Source organism: Raphanus sativus, chromosome 3 (assembly GCF_000801105.2).
Source record: "Raphanus sativus cultivar WK10039 chromosome 3, ASM80110v3, whole genome shotgun sequence".
NCBI classification, from domain to species: Eukaryota; Viridiplantae; Streptophyta; class Magnoliopsida; order Brassicales; family Brassicaceae; genus Raphanus; species Raphanus sativus.
This window is the reverse complement of record NC_079513.1, coordinates 17,168,578-17,188,481: the sequence shown is the minus strand read 5'-3', so window position 1 is coordinate 17,188,481 and position 19,904 is coordinate 17,168,578. Positions and strand designations below refer to the sequence as shown.

General features: G+C 31.3%; 2 protein-coding genes and 1 pseudogene across 2 annotated transcripts; 1 reads left to right on the top strand and 2 right to left on the bottom strand.

Annotated features, from left to right (window-relative positions):
• Positions 1 to 1,554: 1,554 nt before the first annotated feature.
• Positions 1,555 to 3,875, bottom strand: LOC130510041 (uncharacterized). The gene is made up of 10 exons (XM_057006381.1): positions 3,729 to 3,875; positions 3,383 to 3,647; positions 3,196 to 3,292; positions 3,000 to 3,118; positions 2,835 to 2,919; positions 2,625 to 2,754; positions 2,304 to 2,497; positions 2,094 to 2,217; positions 1,809 to 2,024; positions 1,555 to 1,716 (listed from the first exon to the last, which is right to left on the bottom strand). The coding sequence occupies exons 1-10, from the start codon at positions 3,873 to 3,875 to the stop codon at positions 1,555 to 1,557; spliced, it is 1,539 nt and encodes a 512-aa protein (XP_056862361.1).
• Positions 3,876 to 4,937: 1,062 nt separating this feature from the next.
• Positions 4,938 to 6,204, top strand: LOC130509100 (uncharacterized). Its single transcript, XM_057004717.1, has 4 exons — positions 4,938 to 5,296; positions 5,525 to 5,635; positions 5,760 to 5,840; positions 5,934 to 6,204. The coding sequence occupies exons 1-4, from the start codon at positions 4,988 to 4,990 to the stop codon at positions 5,994 to 5,996; spliced, it is 564 nt and encodes a 187-aa protein (XP_056860697.1). The 5' UTR covers positions 4,938 to 4,987; the 3' UTR covers positions 5,997 to 6,204.
• Positions 6,205 to 14,206: 8,002 nt separating this feature from the next.
• Positions 14,207 to 19,904, bottom strand: LOC108850845 (vesicle transport v-SNARE 12-like; annotated as a pseudogene).

Genomic DNA, 19,904 nt, shown 5'->3' with positions numbered 1-19,904 from the left:
GTTTTGCATTTGTTTGTCGGGCTGGAGAAATATCTAGAGAAAAAAAATTGTTTTAGAATCTTAAATAATATTAAAATAATTTAAAGCCTGCAAGCATTGAACATTTCAGATACATTACTTTTGTTGTTTTGTTTTCTCTGCTCAAATGAGAGACCAATTGAGAATGGCTTATGTGGCTGCAGGACTTGAGCTAACAAAAGAGAATAAAAGGAAGGTGTTAATCTTTTCAATGGCTGAAATCAAGGCATTGCCAGTATCAAAACAAAGCAACAGGTAATTTTCATGACTTACATGTCTTAAACGTCAAACAACTGCTCTGTTTTGGTGAGTCTGAAGTTTCGTTAGAGAAACTATCAAGACCTGTTGCAAAAATCCCGAGAATCACTTCCATGTTATATATAATCTATTACTTATTTATTTAGTTGAATAGTAAATTGGCTGGTATGATGCACTTACCAAGTAAACATCTCCGTTTATTTCTTGGTGTCTGGGGTGATAACATGCTGATTTGCTGATATAAGGAATGTGTATTCGGTGGAACATTCCTTCCTTCAATACTCTCAAACATCCTGTAATAGACTGATCGCAATGGAATGTCTTGATTTGTGATAGAATTTGTACAGAACTCTCCTGCATTGCTGAATGTTCGCTTATCCTTTTGTGTTTCTGGAGTGATGTTGTTCTCAGTTCGATCTCCACTGTGATAATCTGTTTTTTTCCTCTTCATAATGCTTCCTCAAGTTTTTTTTTCTTAATCCACAGTAATGTAGTCGATAGAATATGGAGGAGGCAGTATTAATTTTCCTTATTGTGAAAATCGTAATTGTATTTTCAATTACCTAATAAGTAGGAATGTAGTTATTAGTTGACACTCTAGATATAGGAAGTAAATATATCTGTTAATATTCTGGAAAACAGAATTTATTTCATTGATCTACTTTCTCTTACACAAGTTTTCATGAAAATATTGCTTTTATATATAGATAACAATTAGTTGTTTTATAATATTTGAGATTAGGGTAATATTCATGTTCGAGCATCCATTTTAGTTTTATAAAATTTCCTGTTTTTCAAAAACAGGTGGAAGAACTGTGAAGAAGTGAGGGTTAAGCTTCATCTTCCGCAAGAAGATTACTAAGGAGCATTAGGTATGTCAAGACTAAACTTAACTCGTGCTATATAGCTATAAACTGCTAGGACTGAAAGGAGAACTTTGATTGTTATAGGAACCCAAACATCTTGGTTAGTGATGTTGTAGTTATATGTTTTTAAAAGATTAGATATAGCCTGTTTATTAAAAAAAACGGTTCCTGATTAGTATTAGAATTTTAAAATAAAGTAAACTAAATATTATAATATGAAACAATAAACTATAAACTTAATTTTTATCTAAGCAATAATAAAAATCAAACTGAAGTCATCTTATTCAAATCGATGAAATAAACCAGCGAATAGGTAAACAAATTATTGTTTCTGAATAAAGCAATGCAAAAACCAAGATTAGAAAAACAGAAAAACCCAACATAAAATAGAAAACACTCTTCTCATGCGATGTTACTCTTCCTTTTCCTTTTCCTTTTCCACTTTGATGGAGGTGCGCAACTTTTTAGAAGTGGAAGTTTTGTCTTGTAGATCAGCATCGTCATCTCTGCGTTTTCCAAAAGGTGTTTTGCATTCTTCTGAATCATTATGGCTGTTTCCTTCCAGCATGAGCACCTATTATGTGCAAAGTATACAGTCATCAAAACTATAACATAAAAAACTTTAATATATAACAATGTATGTATAAAATTAGATAATGAACTCACATCACCAGTAGACATGGTAGAAGATGATGTACCAATCATTGAGTTTGGCTCGGATTGAGATTCCACTTTAAGAATGTGATCTCCAGACCAGACCTCAAGAACTTTAAATGTTTCTGCCCCATCCCTCACATTGTCAGAGCGAACAGATATGCCAAAACAAAAAGATTTTCCTACTAAAGCTCTGATAGATTCTGGTAGGAGTTCTGGATCTTCAATCTAATACAATTCTAAAATTAGTGTTTAAGAATAATAAATGAAATAATTCCGAGCAGAATCAACTAATACCTCATCATAGGAGCCATCCCACAGATCGACAGCTTCCTGTCCAACAATTGTATTAGCAACAGTGTTCAGCAACATCAACTTGCATGTTTCTGTGTCATCCCTAACAATCAAATGGAGCTTGAACCTATGAAATTTAAAGAAATAAAGTTAATTATGAAAATATGTGTCATAATTAAATAAAGAATGATATACTTGCAACAGTGCTCTTACACAGGTATCACTTCAGTAATTTTAACTTTGCAGTGCTCACAGAACCAAAGTTGTTTGTCATCATGTTTTGAAATTGAAGTAACATTGTTACCAATTTTTATAGCACGATGTTTGCAACCCTTGTGCCCGAAATAGAACCATGCCCAATCAGTATCAACAGCTTCAATTGAACAAATTATTTTGCAGTTCTCCACCTAGGAACATATGATCAGGTTTATAGGTTAAGCTTTTCTTGGTATGTATAAAATAGAAAAAAAGTTTACTGCCACTTAACCAAATAATTAACTTTACTAAATAAAAACTGTACTGTATGAATATAACCTGATTTGAAACAAAGAGTTCCGAAATGGTCTTGATCTCAAGGTCGTTCCAGTCATCTTCTTTCAAAACGATTTCCCTCTTACCAGCTTTATTCTCAATAACAGCAAGAGGAAGCTCGTCTTGCTCAATCCTATACATATATGTAGAAAACAACCAATGTATAAGCAACTATAGATATAAGATTTAATAAATATGTTTATTAAATCTTACTTCTCTTTGAACTGTAATGCTTCCTCCATAGTTGGATCAAAATAAACAATGGATGCATCAAAAGCATTTGTGATTTGCACCTCACCTATTAAAATAAAATTTCTGTAAAAACTGATTTTGGAAAAAATAGAATATAATAATATGAAAACGCATTTAAAATAATACCTCTGTAAAAACTGATTTTAGCAAACCTGATCAAACAGATCAGTGGTTCCTCACGTTCAAGATAAGCCTCCAATTGCTCTGCATATTTCCCCCATAAACAACATGCAAGGTCCTTACCACTAAAAAGGAATAGCTATTAGCGCAAGAAAAAGGAAAAAATGTGAACTGAAACCTAAAACACAATAACAAAACTTACTTTTCATCAACCAAACGAAATTGAACTTTCTTCCGGTCCTGTCCTTTCACCTGGACGATTTGAACTGGTTGAAGGCTTACAATTTTCCCCATAACATCTATAAGAAAATAAAAATTAATATACAGAACAACATTAAATACCAGAAACTGAAATATAGTTATATGAAACATTGACATATAGGTATTACCAATAAGCAAGTGGGTCTTTAAGGTTCCATCGATGATGTCCGCATATCTAGCAAGAGATAGGAAGATGCTATCCTGAACGATGTCAGAATTCGTTATCACAGTTTCGTCACTGATTGTCATCTTGTATGGATGGGTTGTTGGCCGATACTGGCCTGACGCTTGTGAGACGCTAAACGTTGTGAGAACACGCCATTTTCCTAGAGGTAGCTTTCGCTGGACGCTCAAAACGTTATTCCTTTTGCACGTAGCACTTATCTTTTCACCCTACAAAATAAGCACAAAATAATGTAAGCAATGCATATCATTCAACAATAAAGTAATGATTAATTGCATTATGAAACTTACACTGTCATCGGTCAGAACCATTTGAAGAGTCTCACCACCAAAACCAGTGTTTTGCATCCACGAATGTAGCAATTTTACTTGACATCGCCACTTAGTCTTAAATGGTTTCAAGTCTTTGATGGGGGTGAGACTTGCGTTGTTAGACATGTTTTGTATTTTTTTAGCTTGGAACTCGAATGTTGTTATTCAACATATAACAAAGGTTATATATAGCTACATAGGTGATCTACCAAAGAGAATAAAATCTAAACTAATTATTATAAAACTTGATGAGCACGTCCGGTAGGTAAGGAATATAGTTAATATTAGAAGATTTTTTAAAGATTTTTATGGTAACAATATTGATTTCTTTAATTAGACATGTTTAATTGTATCGATATTTAGGGTAGATTACACGCAATCAAACCTATATCCGTGATTGGGAAGTATTTTCATAAATATGATAAATGTGAGACCTTAGATATAGGAGATTTTTATGGTAAGTATATAAGATATTTAAAGATCTAAAGAATATGTAGTTGATTTGTTTACAATTTTCGAAATTTAGTTTGAATTGATGGCGAAAATCTAGATTTTAAGTTTGGAAATAGTTAGTTATCATCTTTGTAGGAAAATATCTTTGTAATCTTAATTGATAGGCGATAGTTAATTTATTTAATAAATAAGGTAACCAAATGATTTCTAATCTCTATTGTCAATTATTAAACGGACTGTTTTTTGATGCAGGTATATTATTCAATAAAAAAAGTCAGGTACAGTATTATATCTTTAAAAATTATTCAATAAAAAAAGTCAGGTACAGTATTATATCTTTAAAAAACATTTGTTACAATATAAGTCAACAGTTGTTATAAGTTTGTCGTCACTTGAAATTTTGTTATTTGTCCAATTTGATAGTTATAGATGGTCATATGAAATATTTATAAGACCCCAATTTTATGGTTATAGATTACAGCTGGTTAAAGATAATTAGATATGGTTAGATGAATAAAACTATAGATATAAGAATGGAAATTAAAAAAATCGTGGCCCATTAAAGTCAAAAAACAAAAACGGAATGGGCTGTTATATGCAGTGAACTTTACGAAAATATTGGTAGATAACTAAAGAAATCTATTTAATAAAAAGGAGTGGCATTCTGCCGTAAATACTGTGAAGAAGTGAGGGTTAATACCCATTTGTACTTCACTTTTAATAGGATAGATATATAAAATCCGCATAGCCGCCTCGGCCATTCAAATACCTCCTGAAAGGCTTAGATGTTCCAAAGCCAAATCAACAGAGAAAGAAAGAGAAAGGTGAATATGACTCGGTCTAACGCCGAAGACGGAGCAGTATCCACCGCAGTGGCAGAGCCTCCTCTGAACAACGAAATGATGTTTCATAGGAGCATGAGCACGAGCAGCTGTTTGTTCACGGAAGACGAGGATATGACTCGTACAGTGCTTTCAGAATTTAAAGCTAAAGAGAGTGAGATCGAGAGGAGAAAGATGGAGATTCGTGAACGGGTCCAGGCTCAACTAGATAGGGTTGAAGAAGAAACCCGACGCCTCGCCACAATACGCGAGGTTTATTACTCTATTTTTTTGTGAAATATATAAAAAGTTTGACTTTATGATAAACAAGTTATGTTGGTTTAATGGTAGAAAGACTCATCATGAGATCAGAGAACCAGGATCCATGGTCTGATCCATTATGTTCCAAGGATCAGTATGTGTTTAAGAGAAAAAAAAAACAAAAAGCTCGACGTTATGTTGTGTCTAGTGTGTAATGAATGATGATGTTGTTTTGTACAGGAGCTTGAATCTCTTGCCGATCCCACGAGGAAGGAAGTTTTGATGATTCGTAAGAAGATTGATAGCGTTTACAAAGAGCTCAGACCATTAAGCTACTCTGTTCAAAAGAAGGTGACTTACCATTATTGTTTTAAGATTGGTTTGATCTCATTTCTGTTTAGCAATTACCAAACTAAACCTCTAAACTCGAAACTTAGGATTTTTTTTTTTGGTTTTCGTAATGGGAATGAAACAGCAAAGGGAATACAAAGAAGCAGTTGATGCATTCAACGAGAAGAATTTGGAGAAAGTTCAGCTGATCACCAAACTCATGGAGGTTAGTTTCTTGCTCTTATCTAGTTGCTGATTCCTAGATTTGAATATTTTTTGGGTACATGGTGTTTATGTTCTTACTGAGGAGATTGGACAGTTGGCTGGAGAAAGCGAGAATCTGAGGTTGAAGAAGCTTGAAGACTTGAGCAAGAGCATTTAGTGAATGTCTCAAAAACATAGATGACAAAGATCAGTTACGAACTTATTGGGTTTGGATTTTTGTTCATTTTGTGAATTATGATGTATCTTCTTGTAAAATGTGAAATTTATGGGTGTTTTTCTTTGTTTTTAATTTACATAAATCCTGTTTTGCATATAAAAAAGCTGCCACTCTTACAAAAAAGTATATATAGATAATACCCTTTTCATGTGAACTTTTTTTTTTTTTTGAAAAGAGCTTTAGATGTGAACTTACTTATGTTTCATATAATATTTTCAGGACCCATGCATGCAAACAAACAAAATTAATTATCTTGTTTACAATAGCTTTTGGATGATTAATAAATATTAATGTATAGCTAGCGATGGGAACTATATTCTATTATGCACATCTTATCGATAAATACATACGCAAAGGTCCAAAATATTTGTTCATCAATACTTTTAATTTTGGAACATACATCATTGATATTTGTTGGGTCCATTAAAAAAAATAGCATCTAAATGTAACTGCTTAAGATATATTGTAACTGCATAATTAACAATAAGTAACAATGTAACTGCATAAAAAAAAACAGTAAAAAAGAAAAGAAAAAATCGACCAAAAAAACAAAACAACGTAACTGCATAACGTGTGAAATACAGTTACTTTATTAACTATTATTCCTATTTTAAAGGCTACGAATATTGCAATCAAAAATTGGAAAATATATTTTTGTTTTCCTATTTCTTACTTTTTTTTGTTACCTAATAATAAAATAGCCTATATATAATTCCAAATCACAGTATTTATTTAACAAATAAAAATATCCCAGTAAAGAAATATATTATTCTCATTTCAATTTCGAATTTTGTATATTCTACGTAACCATCTTCCATCTATTCTATTAAATTAAGGACATGATCAATACGATATATATTTATCCAACTATTTATTTTACAAACACATCTAAATAACCACAATCATCTTCCAAATATTGATATATGTTATATCTAATTATTTATTTATTCTATTAATAATAACTAACTTCATGCATTTGACTTATATATGACTAGAAAATTAAGTATAAATTAGAATTCACAATATTTTGTAGATAATTAAAGTTAATTAATATTTATTAATAATTATTATCTAATAGTTTTATGTTAAACGGAAGTTCCTTTAAAAATAAGAAGGTATAAATAGTACTTTTAAGATTTAACCATTTCAAGACATTAATTATTTATTAATAATTATTATTTATATTAGTTTAATATTTAATAAATTAAAACAAAAAATCAAGTTGAAATAAAAAATGATTAAATCTACAAAACCATAATACGGATCTGAATTGACTCAATTTTTTTAAAATACTTTAGTTTAAAATAAAAAAGGTTAAATCATATAAACTAAATTTAATAAAATTTTAGAAAAAGTTTAAAACACACAAAATGAACTTTATCAATGCATAGCGGGTTAAAAATATAAAATATTTTATTTAAATTAAAATATTAAAAATAGAATCAGTGTGAAATAAGTTTAACAACGGTTTTAAATAAACAAACTCATAATACATATCATAATTATTTGGAGTCTTCAAAAATTTAGTCATATTTAAAATAAAGAAAATAAGTCACATAGATAAATTTAAGATCTATTCTATTAATTCTTCAACATATCCAATTGATAAATGTTGTGTCTTTTTTTAAATTTTATAACTGCCACAAATACATAAATAGACATACAAATTAATTGTAAGCAAACAATATAACTGTAACCACTAACGTAACCCTATATTCTTTTTTTGTAAACTAACCCACTAACCCTACATTAAAGGAACAAATATTAGATATATCAGAGCAAAATATTATAATAGGTTAACTTCTACCATTTATTCAAGTTTGATATCAATATCAACATTGTTAAAAACAAACTATATCAGACATTGTGGACACTTCAGAGATTCCGTATTATGTATACTTTACAGAGGGATAAAAATTTCACAGATTATTATTAGAACTGCAATATTATATGTACACAATTATTTGAAAATGGAAAATCTATAAATATTTAAATTAAAATAATATTATGCTTTTTGCGGGTCAAAACTCTCGCCTAAAATCTTAATCCATCTAATAGACCAATTAAAATAGTTCATGTAAACACTAATTATATATAAAATTAAAAATTAGATAAACAAAAAAGGTGATCATCAAAAATTAAAATTTCCAAAACCCATTTTACTTTTTTTGCTAAATAGGATTAAAAGGAAAAATACAATTACAAAGAAAACTATAAATATGATTAAATAAACATAAATATAAAAATTAAATTTCTAAAAAAATCGTAAAACAGAAAATAAACCCGCTCTTTGATATTATTATGGAAGTTACTATTTATAAAAATATATTCTATGGGTTTAGTTTAACGGATTTTAAATAGGTTATTTGAATATCTATCAATACTATTAAAGTTGAAACATGACCAACTGATATCAGTTGTGTCCAATTTTAAATGAAATATGATTCTTACTTTCTATGCCTTTAAAAAGAAACTGAGTATTTCATAACTGTTTCTAATTATATACGAAGTCTAACCGCAATTCCTTATTATTCGCCTAACCATTACGTAAGTTTTATGTTTCGGGATAAATCAGTTACTAAAGTGGGCTTTGTATCAAGATTTTTACGTAGCCCAAATATATTATTAGGAATTTGTTTTGTGTTAAATTTTGTTATCGGTTTTGTAAAGTCAACCTTGCATAATGGCAAAACGTTTTGCATATTGGCTGTCAGTTTTATAAATGCTTCTATTCTTAAAATTGTTTTAGCTATTAGAATATTATTTTTTCTTTACAATTTGGTGGAGAAGAGTTTTTTTCAGAAATAAAACAGTTACACAACTAACCGGTAAAAAAATAGTTACACAATCTTTTTCAAAAAAATCCAAACTGACATGTGGCAATTTGTTCATTGGACGACAATTTGTTGTTTGTTGTTGATTATAGCCTAGATTTTATAAAAATTATATTTCTTAAAAATATAAAACAAAAAATATATCCGTCTTTTAAGGACGGATCATAAGTTTGATCTAATTATTTGAAAATCGATTTGAAAGTGCGGGTTATGAGTATTTTATGCGGGTGAATGTGGGTTGGTTGATTTTGGATCGCGGCTACTCGACGACCCGCAAGGTATTTAAAAAGTAAATATTTCTTTGAAAATACAGGAATTTAAAAATAATAATTGAAAATTTAAATCATGTGTAAATTTTTTTATTATAAATATATTTTTATAATAATTAAATTAAATAATAATTTTTTTAAATATATATATATAACCCGCGGATAACTACAAGCGGGTGCGGATATAAAATTATTTGTTTGCGGGTTGTGCGGTCATGTTTTTTAACCAAAACAAAATTGAAAACCAGCGGGTTGGCGGGTCAGCGGAGCGAGTTCCACCTGTAACCCAACCTTAATCGTGCGTATACCAGTTTAATTTTTAAATTGCTATTATTTAATAAAATATATTTTTATTAAAATTTATACACAAATATGATTAAAAATACAAATATAAACAGAAAAAAAGAAAAATATCAAAAAAATAAATTTAAAACAAAAAAATACCCGCCCTTTTAAGGGCGGGTCAAAATCTAGTAAGTTTCATAAAAATTTAAAAATAGATAATTTATTAAAAATCATAAATTTCATTACATAAAATATTTTTTCCAACAAAAATATTAAAAAGTGCATATCAAAAAATATCAAAGGACGGATTAGAATCTAGTTTCAAAATTAAAGGTGAACCAAGCGAGAAGTTCTCAAGGCTTCTTCAAAACATACGTTACGTAAGACGGTGAGAGCATGGTATATTTCTATATAAGATGCATTCTCGAGTTGCTGCCAAACTCGTAATGATTCATTATTTATGGCACAAACTAATTATGTAAAATTACTTATCCGTTGGACAGTGCCAGACCAACCTTTGGTATTGCCCCTATCAAAATTTAAAAATATGTTCTACATATTTTATCGAAATCGCAGAACAGTAAAAAATAGCGTAAATATTCATTAAAAGAATTAAAACCTATAATCTGTTTATAAAAACAGTGATATTATATACACCTATTGTTAGAAATATAATTTTACTTACATTTTTTCTACAAAATCATTATTTAGAATTATATAGTCAATTTTTTCAACCATAACCATTTTAATTAATAATGTAATTAATTCATTTTATTTTTCTGGTAACATGGAAGACCGCAAATAATTTTTTATCAGCATCAATTTCGAAAACTTTTTTCAACTGTGGCGACAATACTGAAATAGCCAACCATATGCGATAAAAAAAATAATGTGTTTCAAATTTTTTTAGACATTGATTATCGAAGAATCTTTAGTTCTTTAAACAAATCATCACTAATTATATATGAAAGTGTAACATTCCTTAAAGAAATTTCCAGATTCAAACATAATGTCCTCAAAATATCTTCGTTTGCATCTATTTATTTAAAAATAAAAAGAAAATCCAAAAACAAATTTATAATTTTGGAATTGTTTAAATATAAATTCAAGAGAAATTAGAACTAGAGTTTTAACAAATTTTATTCTAACTAAAAATACCTAGTAAATTATATTTTAATAAAAAACCTACAAAATTTATTTATTTATAGATACAACTAATTTTTTTTTATGAATAATATGCCCCACTAATTTGGATGCCCTAATCCGTTGCTTGGGTGGCTTGCCCTCTGCGCCAGCCCTGCCGTTGGAAAAACCCTTATATAGTAAAAAACCCCTTCATTCCATAAAATAACATGCGAGTCGAACATTTATTTTAGGTTGGGATATCTGGTCTAATGATCAAATCTGAATAATTTTCTTAAATGTCTCAGACTTAATTGGATCAGTGAGGCCAAATCATATCAGCTCTGGTTTCAAAGTGTCGGAGTTGTCTACAGATTTCGATAGTCTATCATCAGAATGTTCTCGGTTACTAGCGGATAATAAGTACGTGTGCTATAGGTTTGTAATTTATCCGTTAGAATTATAAGAGTTTTCTTTTTGAGCAAGGCAATTCATTAAAGGCCCCAAACTAGGGTTTGCAGAATACAGATGGGTCTTTGGAATTGAGTACTCAAGCCCAGTCAAAGATCTAAAAATGCAACTAAAACGATAGTGTAAAAAGGAAGAAGAAAGTGAATCGATGTCCAACAATGCTGTCGTAACTTCACAGAGATCGTTTTGATGAGCGCTTGAGTATTTGATGGAACCTAGATTATGGTGAAACCAAAGAAGGAGGCCTGAAGTAGAGCCTCACGGACTGCTAACGTTTCCGCCATGCAAGCTGAAGAAACGTGGGCATGAATCCTTGCTCCTCTGCTGCTGAGGAGGCTAATAAGAGTTTTCTATTTGACACTATTGCAACAAAAGTTTCTTACTCCGATATAGTCCGACCAGCCCAGCCCACTGCTTAGCTTTTATCCATGACGTTTAAATCATGAACCCAACAAATATTTCTCTTTGTTGCCCAATAGAACCTTTGCTAGGGCCTAACAAAGGTTTTTAGACATTAATATAATAAATAGCATTACGTATTTTTGGCTATTACTTAAATTTCAAATAATTAGTTGTTTGTTATGGCAGGTTAAGCTTTATTTATTTACAACTAGATCCGGTCTCCGCGCTACGCGCGGATAAGTTGGTGTATCGTGAATTTTTATAATAAACGGAATAGAAGGTGGTTGAAGTTTGGAATTTTTTTTTATTCTGCGTATCTGAGAATTTTTTTTTAAAAAAATATGTATTTCATTATAAATGGACCATTTTTTTAAAAAAATATGTATTTCATTATAATAATAACTATATATTGTGGCAATATTAATTTACATCCATATGGAATACGAAATAAGTGCAATAAATTTGATTGTTTTAATCAGACTTGTATTATAATCCAAATATTCGTTCATCAATATTCATTCATCCTTCAGGGACATTCGATAAAATTGTTCTTAAGCTAGGTTACATGAAAATAAATCTTTATTAACAACTGGTTGAAACTGTGTTTGTGGTTTTAGAATTTTAGAATTCTTTTAACTAACTTTTTATTTACAGAGAATCTTAAATCTATATAAATTGGTGCCACTTATAAGGTTGGTCGATGACTGATGTACGTCAGTCTCATGCCATGAAAATTGGCATCTACAGTTTTTCTTTTTTTCACCAGCTATTTGCGGCAAACTCCCAAACCTAAAATCAAAAGTTATCCAAAGCCAAATAACAGGACTGCACATTTCCATAGTATTTCTTCACTTAATTTGAAATGTTTTGAACACAATATCTCATGATTTTCTTTAAAGATATAACAATAGCCATAACACAGTAAATCCTTCAAATATTTACATGAATTTGATATAAAAGATGACAATGTCTCCCTAATAATGTTTCAGCAGCCAATGAAGAAAGAAGTTTATAATATTTTCACCATGAAAATGCTTAAAGCTTGATAAACCCGATCGTATTTTGCATGAAATTTTAGAATTTGAAACCCAAATCACACTAATGCTCCAGAATCTAACACAAACCCGACAGTTTAATAAAACGTAGACAGCAACATGCCAAGAAAAGTTTTGGTCATGTCTTTCTTCATGAATTGTTGCGTTTTCTACAACAGCAGAAAGGCATTGAAGCTTCTGACTCAATTTTCTCCTTCAGCAGCAAGCGATAATAGCACTTTTCCAGTCTGAGATTGAGGGGAGTTAAACATACTGTCAAAAGACATCCGGACATAGCATTAGGCTCCCGTCCAAAGAACTAAGAAATCAGAAAAGCTTACATGAATGAACTCCTTAGCCTCATATCGAGACGCTGTGCCACTCACCACATAAACTCTCCGAGGATGATCTGAGCAATGCTGATGACACACTGGCTGATCTGATTGATGTTGGTTTTAAGTTGGGTTGGCTGAAGATAAAGCTGAATGAGGTTTCTGAGAAGAAGCAGAAGGAAAAGGATAGTGAGGCTCGGCTAAGAAGACATCAGTGCCTTGGCACACTGGCTGATCTGAAAAGGGTAGTATAAGAATGTTTTCATATACCAGTCATTTAATATATATATATATATAATGATGATTTCAAATCGTAAGCTTTAAGTACGTGTGCCTTCAAGACATCAGTGCCACGCCGAAAACCACCAACATAAATCTGTCCATAGATGGATCCTAGCTAAATATGAAAACTTTATAACCTAAACCAGCATGAGCTCTGTAGCTAAACTACTTTATGATACTTGAATGTTGTTATTTAGGAAGCTTAAAGCTTGAAACTTGATATTGATGTGGAACAAATCATGAAAACATGTTCATATACTGGTCATACAATTCTATTTCTGCAACAAACTAAAACGGGTCATCCCATGCTAAGTGTCTAAGACACACATAAACAGAGGACTCATTGCATAGCACAGTCTCAGCAAATGGAACACCATTTAAATTGAGAAAACTTACATCGAGCTGGTTGATGTGACCAGTGACATCATTATCTCAAGCTGCTTACGGAGACTTTTGTGAACTTCCATTTGTAGCCTTAGAACTTGTGTGATCTCAATGGTCCTGGTAAAGAAAGAAAGAAAAAGTTAAAACATATTTTAAGTGACCATATAACAATCAAATATCTTAAAATATATGAAGAAAATATTTCAGTTTTGTTATGCGGTCATAAAATAAATATTGCTTACATTTAGATTTCAAGAGATTTGATGTTTAGGATAGATGTCAGCATCTTCTTGAGGTTTTCCTGTGAATAAAAGTAGCACAATTATACAGAGAATGTTGCTATGCATTAACAGAGAAACATGAACGATTAATGACCCAAAAAAGACTAATGACACATCCCCTTGTAATCACTTATAATTTGCAACATCTTTTTCATTTTTTTAGTCAAATAGGGAATATGAACGACAATTAACAAATAAGATAGAATAGTTGTGTAGTTTTCAAATTAGTTTTTTTGTAAATCTTAAAAAGGACATCTAAACATATCAAGAAAGCTGGATTAACCCAAAAAAACTCACTTTAATGGTTGGAGCTGGTGCTGACCAGACAGGTTTGGTGCCTTACTTAGTTCATCTGTATTCTCTACTCCGGCAAGACTGATCTAACATGATCAAGATCGTAAAACTTCTGCAGCAGTGCAGTTACATTCGATTTCCTTATCTCTCTTTCTAACCATTAGCCTTGCACCTGCATATAAATTGTCAGTGTAAAAAGAAAGATGATAGAATTTAAAGGAGCTTAAAAAGCTCTCTTTTTCTTACTTCTTGCTCTTTGATTATGTCTTTGCCAAATTCTCTGAAGGCACAACAACACACACACTTCAACCCCAACGAAGAGGAAACAAAACCTAAAAAGAGAAAAAGAGAGATGCGGACCTCGAGCCACTCGTCCAGTGATGCGTCCGTAGACCTTGTTCCTACTTCCACTTTTGACACCTTTTTGGTTCTCTGGTAATAGAAGGCGATTGTCAGATAAAATTACACCATATAAGACTGTATACACACAAGTTGAAAATGCTCAAAACATGACGGAAATACCTTGGAGAGACGCTGTACTTTGCTGTATGCCCATAGACCGAGAAGGAGGTGGATAGCAATCCCAAGTGTTAAAAGAAAGACATACTCACGGCTGAGAAGACCTCCAGATTCAACTACCTCAACGGTTCTGTTGTCTAAGACTTTTCTCTGGTATGGATTCCCTTCCACTGTCGTAGATGACATAACCCACCAGATCAAATGCTTCAGGCTGTGCAACATGTAGGAGTATGATCAACTGCTCTGGTATGGCAACACTTTCCATTTTTATTTTTCTGTATATCACTCAACCTGAAGAACATTAAAAAGCTGAAATTTTAAAACACATGGGAGGATCACTGCTTCTCTACACAGCTAAAGTCAGAAACTTTTTTTTTTTAATTAAGAAAAGTCAGAAACAAAACCAGCAAAATTTACAATTTAAAACCAAATTTGTATCCTTAAAAAAGAGCTATTAAGTAAACAGAAAAAGATTCAAACTTTCATTGCAAATCCTTTCCATCAACTTCCTTTACAGAAACATAGATAAAATTAGAATCAAATGACAAATCGTTACCATCATCTTTGCCAGCCTATATAAACCCATCATACTCAAATCACAAGCCTGGAAGAAATAAAAATATATTCATTAGTAGTTGATGAATAAGAACAAATCATCAACTAAGAACAAAAACCCAGATCTAATAAAACAAACAAAACCCATATTCGATGAGGACTGAGGAGGAGCGGAGAGGAGTGAGGAAGAAGAGAGAGAGAAGACTGTACAGATGATTACCTAACCCACCGCCGAGTAGACATCTGTGACAACTGACCCACGTCCACCATCAGATACCGAATCTCCTCCTTCTATGCCATCACCGCATCGGTTCTCTAATTCGTCTTCACCCTTAGATTCTTCAACCTGTACCAAAATCAAAGCCACAGAAAAGAAAGATGATGAGAAAATACATAATTGGTAGAGCTAAAAAGGAGAAGGGGATTCGTTACCATTAACAGAGCCGGTAATGGAGATGGAGAAACATGAGCAGAGATCTCGCAAAGGTGGATAGACATGGAGCCATAATATCCTCTTCAGTTTCAGAACTGATTTCAATTGTGCATGGACATTAAGTAAAGGTGAGAGATGTTACTGTTTGTGGGAGAAGGTGAATCGATAGAATTTGTTCTTCGAGCAGAGGCGAATAGGGGTTGACGAAAAAAAAAAATCAGAGGTAAATAGGAACTCAGTCACGCAATGGGCTTCACGGGCTTACCTAATCTCAGCAACCCGGGCCGATGAATCGAAGCTCACTTCGTCGCTGAAGCATCCGACGTGGCAAAAACAAAGTACCTGATTGGTCGATTATTTTAACCGATGTGGCATAACTCAATGGAGTTCATATTCTCCTTTTAGTAGTGTAATAAATTTTCTCAAGTAGATATATTACTTTGTGAATGAGATATTATTTCGCTAGTTTACGTGTAGCATACTTCATTTTTTACGTGGGACTGATAATATAGTTATATTTGACAGGCTATGGATTGAAAGAAAAGTCTTTAGACGTAATAGCTTTTGTCAAGTCAATGGTTGGACATGAGAACGGTGCATCAAGATGATAGTTATGTTATATATGTAACTAGTGGTATTCCGGCGCTACGCGCCGGGTTCATATATTTTGTTTTCTAATGAATTTTAAATTATTTTTTTATTTATCTCATAGTGATTAGTGATGGTAGTATATTTTTTTTGTTGTTTTGAAGCTACTTAGGTTAAAGAGAAATAGCATAAATGGATTCACTGATAGGTTTAATAAAAACATAATAAATGGATGATAGTTGTGCCAAAGTAAATCAACTTGAACATAAAACATAAAGTAAAGTTGATGTTCAAAAAAGAAAATATGTAAATGCATGTGTTTGTTTGTAATTATGTGTGATTTTTTGATATTTCTGTTATTCACATGTGTATTTCAGTTTGCTGATTTGTGTGTTTAAAATTTCATTTTTAATTTTGATGTGTTACAATTATTTATATATTTATTTGGTTTATTTAAAACTTTATACAACCATTTGTTCTCAAATTATCTCATTTTAACTAATTTAATTCATTAATATTGCATTTTTATCAATAGTAACACAATTTATTGTTTTATTTGGTTGATCATCTACCCATATACGGAAGTTAAGGTGATGTTTATGTGTATTTTTAAGTATTGTCTCTTTGTTATTGTTTCCTCATATTCAATTTCTCATTTTTAAACTATTAATAATATATGTGTTTTGATTTAAGACACATCCCTTTATTCACTGAATGCAAAAGGTGGGTAGATTTTCAATATTTGATTGAAAAAAATTATCTTGAATTTTTTGTTTCATTCTCCGTTTTACAATCTTTCTAAGGTTTCTGGCATTTTGAGAAAATTTATTATTTTATTTTTATTGTTTCTTTTCTTAAATATTTTTCAAAAAGTTGGGTTTAACTATATTTATATATTTTGTGATTTTCCATAAATATTTTATTAATTTCTTATAGGAATTAGTTTTGTGACAAGAATGAAAAAGAAAAAATCCATGTGATATGCTTTTAATTAAAAATTGTTTACCTTGTTTTAATGTAACATAAAATAATATATTAATTAAATTGACTGAAAGACTTTTATGATTAAAGTTTATAAATTTGAGGTTATATTATGTTATTGGCCTTTATTATATTTTATCTAATTTAAAAATTTGTTTGTTATTTTTCTTTATTTTTTGCTAATTTATAATAAGAAATATAGTAGGGGTCTAAATACTCTAAAATTATATATAATTAATACTGATATTTTATTTTAAAAATATACAATAAATTTGAGAATAATAGTTAATATATTCTATTAAATATAATTACGACTTATTGATAAACGTTATGTCCAACTATTTAATTTAAACGCTGACAAAAAACTATTCATTTAATATTAATATATTCTATTAAAAAATAATTATGACCTATTAATAAACGTTACATCCAACTATTTATTCCCTTTATTTCAAAAGTCACTTATTATTCTTTTTATATAAATGTATCTAATTTTATTTATACATTAACCATATATTATTATAAAAACTGTCGTAACTTTGTGTTAATAGTGATACTAAACTTTGATTTTCTAGCTCTATAATGGTGGTGAATTTTTTTTTGGTTAGTAGTACTTTGTTTGAAGTATTTTGTGTTGATAGTGATACTAAACTTTGATTTTCTAGCTTTAGAGTTTAGACTGGTGGTGAGTTTTTTCTGTTTAGGAGTATATTTTGCATGCTTTTGGCATATTTACTAAGTGGTGAATTGTTGCTGGGATAGGTTCGAGGACATTGATTATATGTGAAATTTAGTGATCCTGGTCCAATTATTTGTTTGAAAAGCCATTGCATTAGTTGTGAAAATGGTGGTTTTGGGTTTTTAAGTTAATGAAGCAAGCAAAGTCTAAGAACAGTATTAGCTTTATGGTTGGGTTAACTGAATCCAAAAAATATCTAAAGGACTCGTAAATTGTTAATCATATAATGGTTTCGACGCTCTATTATTATAAGGGCAAGACATTTCTTTTTAAGATAGGGTATCTTCCCTTCAAACCTTATAATCAACGCATATATTATTGTAGTTAGTTGCAGAACACCAAAGATATTGACGTTTTAAAAGTACTTGGGACCGTATAATAATTGTTTGAAGTATTTCCACTCAAATACACAATTATTGTTTGGAACACAAGTAAACACTTGGGCCATTAAAAAGGAATCAACCATCATACACAGTCCCGATGAAGTGGTATTGTAATGAGAAACCCTCTATGAGATGATTAAGATGATGGCGAGAATGAGAGCCACGATCCCCGAACCAACAATCCATTTGTTCCTCGTCATTCTTCTTGACATAGTGGTCACTGGTCAACACTCTCTTCCTCTTGTCAATAGCAGCATCCACACCCCGAAGCTGTTACACAAATCACAAAGTGTTAGTTTTTTTCTCAATGATCTAATGATAGATACCAAAACTAAACCCGAGAGGTTTCTGATTAATTGTATGTTTTTTCATGCTATACCTTAGTGTGAGCGTGAAGAAGGGTTTGGCTTTTGCTGACTCAGAGATCAACAACTGAGATGCCAACATCTTCTGTCTCCAGCATTAATCTAGTACTCTCCCATTGTTCTGTCTCGCTTGATTGGTCAATCTCTCCATTGACATTACAAATCTCCCACTCTGATCAACTGATACCTGGAAGGACAACAATAATGTAACATCTCTGGGATCAAAGATTAAGTTGAGACAAAGATAAAGAGCAAGAACACTTAGACATAAATGCCAAGATGGTGAGAGTTAACTAAAAACAACTAATGTGATTGCTATATTTTCTTTAACCATTTACCGCATGTACATCCGCCATTCCGGATTCCATCAGTTCTTCACGTGTAAATTTGGTTAGCATCTGGCGAAGACACTCGTTTGAACTCCGTTTTCCATTGTTTCAGATCATATTTATACTCTCTTAGTTTTAAAAGACACAGCTTTAGCACTCTGCTGCACACTTCTTACCTCAAGATTCATTTTCCGGATCTACAAGATAGAAAACAACAGAAGCTATGTATGTTTCTTTAAGAGAAAAGAACAATAAAAAGATGGACGCATTAAAAAAAATGAAAATACCAAGACATCAGTTTCGTCGAATCCAGACTTAATCTCAGCAAGCTTCTCTTTCTTCTCTTCTACAAAAAAAATCACATAACAATTAATCAAACCTCTGCTCTGGCATCAATCTTAAATGAACATGAACATATCTTTGCACAATAATTTCAAGGAAGAACAAAAAAAATGCAGCTACACAATCATATTCTTGAGCTACTAAGGTTTGCATCTTCCATCTCTAATAAAATAAAAACACTACGCATGGAGTCATCAAAATATCTCAACATTCACAGATCCAACAGAGGTCGTCAATTGAGCAACAGGTCTATGGATTATACGGCGAGAAAGACAGTGTGATAGGGAAAGGAAGGAAGAGCTAGGCAAATTAATAAAGCAATGCAGCTACATTATCATATCATTGAGCTAACTAAAGTTTCCATCTTTAGTTAATTGCTCGAAAAACACTATGAATCGAATCCAAGCAATGAGATTACATCACGCATAATATCTCAACATTCCCAGATGTTCGTCAGATCGTAAAGAAATGAAAACGTTTAGTAAATGTAGATAAGGTATATAGAATCAGGGAACTCAAAGGTCCGATCAGGATCAGAATATGTTTTATACCTCCGTGGGAGAGAATCGATGCAGAATAAGACATTCTGGAGAGATTGGTGGAGAGCTTGCAGTACGGCGGTGT

Coding starts and splice junctions, on each gene's coding strand:
- LOC130510041 (XM_057006381.1), bottom strand. CDS start 3,875: ATGTCTAACAACGCAAGTCTCACCCCCATCAAAGACTTGAAACCATTT. Junction 3,293..3,382: donor AAAGACCCACTTGCTTATTG/GTAATACCTATA, acceptor ATTTTCTTATAG/ATGTTATGGGGAAAATTGTA. Junction 2,025..2,093: donor GGGATGGCTCCTATGATGAG/GTATTAGTTGAT, acceptor GAATTGTATTAG/ATTGAAGATCCAGAACTCCT.
- LOC130509100 (XM_057004717.1), top strand. CDS start 4,988: ATGTTCCAAAGCCAAATCAACAGAGAAAGAAAGAGAAAGGTGAATATG. Junction 5,636..5,759: donor GCTACTCTGTTCAAAAGAAG/GTGACTTACCAT, acceptor GGAATGAAACAG/CAAAGGGAATACAAAGAAGC. Junction 5,841..5,933: donor TGATCACCAAACTCATGGAG/GTTAGTTTCTTG, acceptor GAGATTGGACAG/TTGGCTGGAGAAAGCGAGAA.